Raw genomic sequence first — 4,005 nt, 5'->3', positions numbered from 1 at the left:
ATATATAATTAAAATGCAAAAAACACAATGTTGTGGGAAACATTACATATATAATTACACTGAAACTTATATAAAATACATAACATACTACATATAGAATACATTTGTATGTCCTATAACTATGTAACTCATTAATATACTACACACACATTTTGCTTAAGAATACATTCACATATTTGCACTTGCATATATATTACACACACAGGTACACATTCAGGGCACCCACCAGTAATGTATAGGGAGCATGTAATTAAATTGCAAAAAAAACCAACAGTTTGAGGTACTTATACCTTTATTAATGTGAAAATTACTGTGTATTATTATCAGTGGGTTAGTCTTGCTCATTGTATTAGTACAATCATAGAGAAAATAGAACTCTTCTATTTTCGCTATGGTACATACAATCCAGTAATGTACTAGCAGGCTTCTGTGGTCTAGCAGTATGACATTCACCCTGAAAGCAATAGTCTTGGGTTCAATTCCTGCCATTAGCTCTTTTTATACAACTGATACAGATCATTTGTTCCTATATCAGAGCAGTACTACTAGGCACCTTTTGTTATGCTTTAAGGGTGAATGGCAATCATATGACAGTAGGCATTTTCTCATTTTGTTGAATTAATGAATGACATCTGAAATTGCAATTCTGAAATAAATACATGTTTATGTTTGCACTGAATTTTGTACTATTGTTTTTATTATCGCTGTTAAAAAAATACCTTTCTAGGTCATATAATAACAAAATGCAAGAAAGCTTCTATGCGCTTCAGATGAAAAATAAAATAAATAAAAAAATGGCACAACAAAATCCCTGAGAGCTCGCTGTCTGCCATCACCCTAACAGTCCTGGACCCCTGCACATGTGACTTGAGCAAAGGAATGAGATAATTTTTGCCCTGCCACAGGTGAGTAGGTGCTTATATAGTGGCCTAGACTGGCCCTAGAAAAGGCAAGGTTTTTGAAGATGGCCAATGTTGATGGTGTGGTGTTTGATTGTAAACTTGAATGTACAGTGCAGTTGCTGGGGAACAAGTATGAGTAAAGGTACAGGCTGTACATTAAATGAAGTAATGCATAAATGAATATTATACGACACTACAGATGGTAATTTGTTCTATTTGGGAAACTATAGTATACATTTATTTTACATAAGAGACCACAAATCAACACGATATTAAATATATATATATAATTTATTTTAAATAATACCTACTAATAGTAATATTAATATTTATGTCATATCAAACCTGCTCATTTTCTATAAACCGTTCCACCACATTTAGAAAATCATTCGGTTTTTCTGAATGAACCCAATGACCAGCGTCCTCTATAGTCTCAACTACCGCTGATGGGAATAATCTTAATATTTCAGCATAATCAGATGGTTGTATATAGTCCGAGAGGCCACCTCTAACAAAGAGTGCAGGCTTCTTAAATGTGAAATGATGTTGAGGGAAGCCAACCAAAGCGTCATGGTTCTGCAATAAAGCGTTGAGGTTTAGCTGCCATTCAAACCCAGAATCAGTTTGTTGTAGGTTCTTCATGATGAATTGTCGAATTGACTTTTTCTGTGATGTAAATAAAAAAAGCACAAAATATGACCTTGACTTATAATATTATATAGTATGAATAACAATTTTATTATTACCGTAGAACTATTTAAACTTGGTTTAATTATCGAACCAACAGCTCTACAGTTATAATAAGCAAACCAATTGTAACTATTTGAATATTTATGTTATTTACTTATTATCACTATTATTATATATTCATCATCCTCATCATCAGTCATGCTGTTATTTAATGCACATAGGCTAATAAATTCAATACCACAGCCTCCCATTTATACTCCTTAGTAGAGGGACAAGATAGGCGAAGTGCTTTACTCATGCACACAAACGTATTTCACAGCAAAGTTTTGAACCCTCAACCATAAGATTGAGAGCCCCAACAGCAACCACAGAACCAACAACTCTCATAAAGTTTAAAAACAAAAACAATAGCTGCTTGTTATGAGAAATAATAAAAATAATAATCAGTTTGTATATAGCGCAAATTACAATTAAGTCTCTTCTTTATACATTTTTGAGACGTGATTTAGGGGTCGTTCAAAATTATCAAAATTTCTGCAAGTCTACAAACAATACCCTTTTTCGGTACCCCCCTTCCTCCCCTCTGAAAGTGTATATAAAAAGTGTTGGTTTTGCAAAACAATTCTCGTTTTTTTTTTTAAACGAAACAATAGCTGCTTGGTTTGAGAAATAATATTAATAATAATAATAATAATAATAAAAATAATAATCAGTTTGTATATAGCGTGAATTACAATTAAGTCTCTTCTTAATATAAAAATGTGACTTTTGAGACATGATTTAGGGGTCGTTCACAATTATCAAACAGTACTCTTTTTTCGGTATCCCCTTCTTCCTCTCTGAAAGTGTACATAAAAAACCATTCTCAATTTTTTTTCAATCAACTAAAGTACTGTACTTGGTTTACATCGAAAAGTGCATTATATCCATGGTTGTATTATAATTGGTCATAAAAATCTATTATTTTAAATATTTTGAATCAACATATTTATACATATGTAATAGTGTACAAATTTGTCTGCCCCTCCCCCTAGGGTACTGTTTGTACATTTGTGAAAATGTTAATATTGTGAATGACCCCTTAAACTGTTCAATAATTAGACTTACTGGCATTGTATTTTGTAATTGTAGATCAACGTATTTCTTTAGTTCAGATGATGAAAGATTTTTGTTCAAGTCCACGGACATCATGGCTCTGATATAGGCCTTTACCCATGAATCTTCACTGGCCTTTGGCGCCTTGGGTGCACTATCCACAACTACCAACTTATCAACTAGTGTGGGCTGTGAACAAATCCAAATCAGAATGTGAATTTCATGATATAGTAAACCTTGTGCAATAATTATATTTGATGTTAATGTGTATCTGGTTTGGGCTGCTGGTGACTACTGAGCAACCCATCTTGGTGGTATTCGTGGCTGCAGTAACAAGAAAAATATTGCTTAAACAAAGAGTGGCGAGTCTTTTCTTTATTTAACAGGAAATCGTGCAAAACAAGGCCAAAATACACTTAAGGTAACGGGCTAGAAATGAAGAGCTCAGTGGAACAAAAGCAAAGAATCAACAGCCTACCATGCTTTTTTAAGGATTAGATTCAGAACTGGTTCTTAGATATGTGTACAAGTTTTTCTTATTGTAGTTTTTATAATTTACTTGTATTATTATTGCAGTTAAACGCAGTGCAATTTGTAATTCATGTGTGATATATTGTAATTAGCATGGAATAGAAGATAAATCAGAATGTATAATTAAAGTACTTATTTCATTGTCATTAACTATCTACTGTATGACACAATGATGCAAGTACTGTATAAATCCAGTATCTATACCTCAATCAGACTTGTAACCATGGCAATTTTTCCACCCATACTGTGACCAATCAGAATGCAGCTTGACAGTCCTAATTTATCAGTTACTAATGACTTGATATCTTGGCTCATCAATTCTAGCGTCATTACATCCACATGAGGACTATCACCATGGTTACGTGCATCCACGGTAACTGTCTAGAAACAATTGATGGAATTATATATACAATCATTCAATAATAATTCTATCATGATAAAAATAACTGATATGGAACATAAAGATTAAATATAAATATATATATATATATATATTGTGTAAAAAATGATGATCCAATTCAGCTTAATGAAGCGTAGGGATATCTTCTCATACTTCCTAAGCAAACAAATTGGCAGGTCTTCCGAACTAAAATCCTTAATGATGGAACCAAACGGATGCAAATTGATGAAAAATACAACACATTTTAAGAAAAGAACTAAGGATTTAATTGTAGTAAACATGTTTCGGGTGTTCTCTCTCACCCATCATCAGTACAAACTGAAAGGCGAAATAAACGGAAAGAAAAACCTTGTCATTCTTAACTAAGAGTATTTATACAAAGAAATG

The 4,005-nt window shown here is 32.6% G+C and overlaps 1 protein-coding gene across 1 annotated transcript in view; it reads right to left on the bottom strand.

Moving 5' to 3' along the window:
- Positions 1–24: 24 nt before the first annotated feature.
- The window catches only part of LOC117121960 (protein ABHD11-like), a 5,545-nt gene continuing 1,564 nt past the window's right edge, over positions 25–4,005 (bottom strand). The window contains exons 3-5 of the mRNA XM_033267398.1: positions 3,423–3,599; positions 2,700–2,876; positions 25–1,568 (exon numbers count right to left, since the gene is read on the bottom strand). Of these exons, the coding sequence (XP_033123289.1) occupies positions 1,242–1,568; positions 2,700–2,876; positions 3,423–3,599 (681 nt within the window). The 3' untranslated portion in view covers positions 25–1,241. The remainder of the gene's footprint in view (positions 1,569–2,699; positions 2,877–3,422; positions 3,600–4,005) is intronic.

This window comes from Anneissia japonica, unplaced genomic scaffold, assembly GCF_011630105.1.
Source record: "Anneissia japonica isolate Jap-2015-1 unplaced genomic scaffold, ASM1163010v1 scaffold352_len1594369_cov220, whole genome shotgun sequence".
NCBI lineage: Eukaryota > Metazoa > Echinodermata > Crinoidea > Comatulida > Comatulidae > Anneissia > Anneissia japonica.
This window is presented reverse-complemented; position numbering and strand designations above follow the sequence as displayed.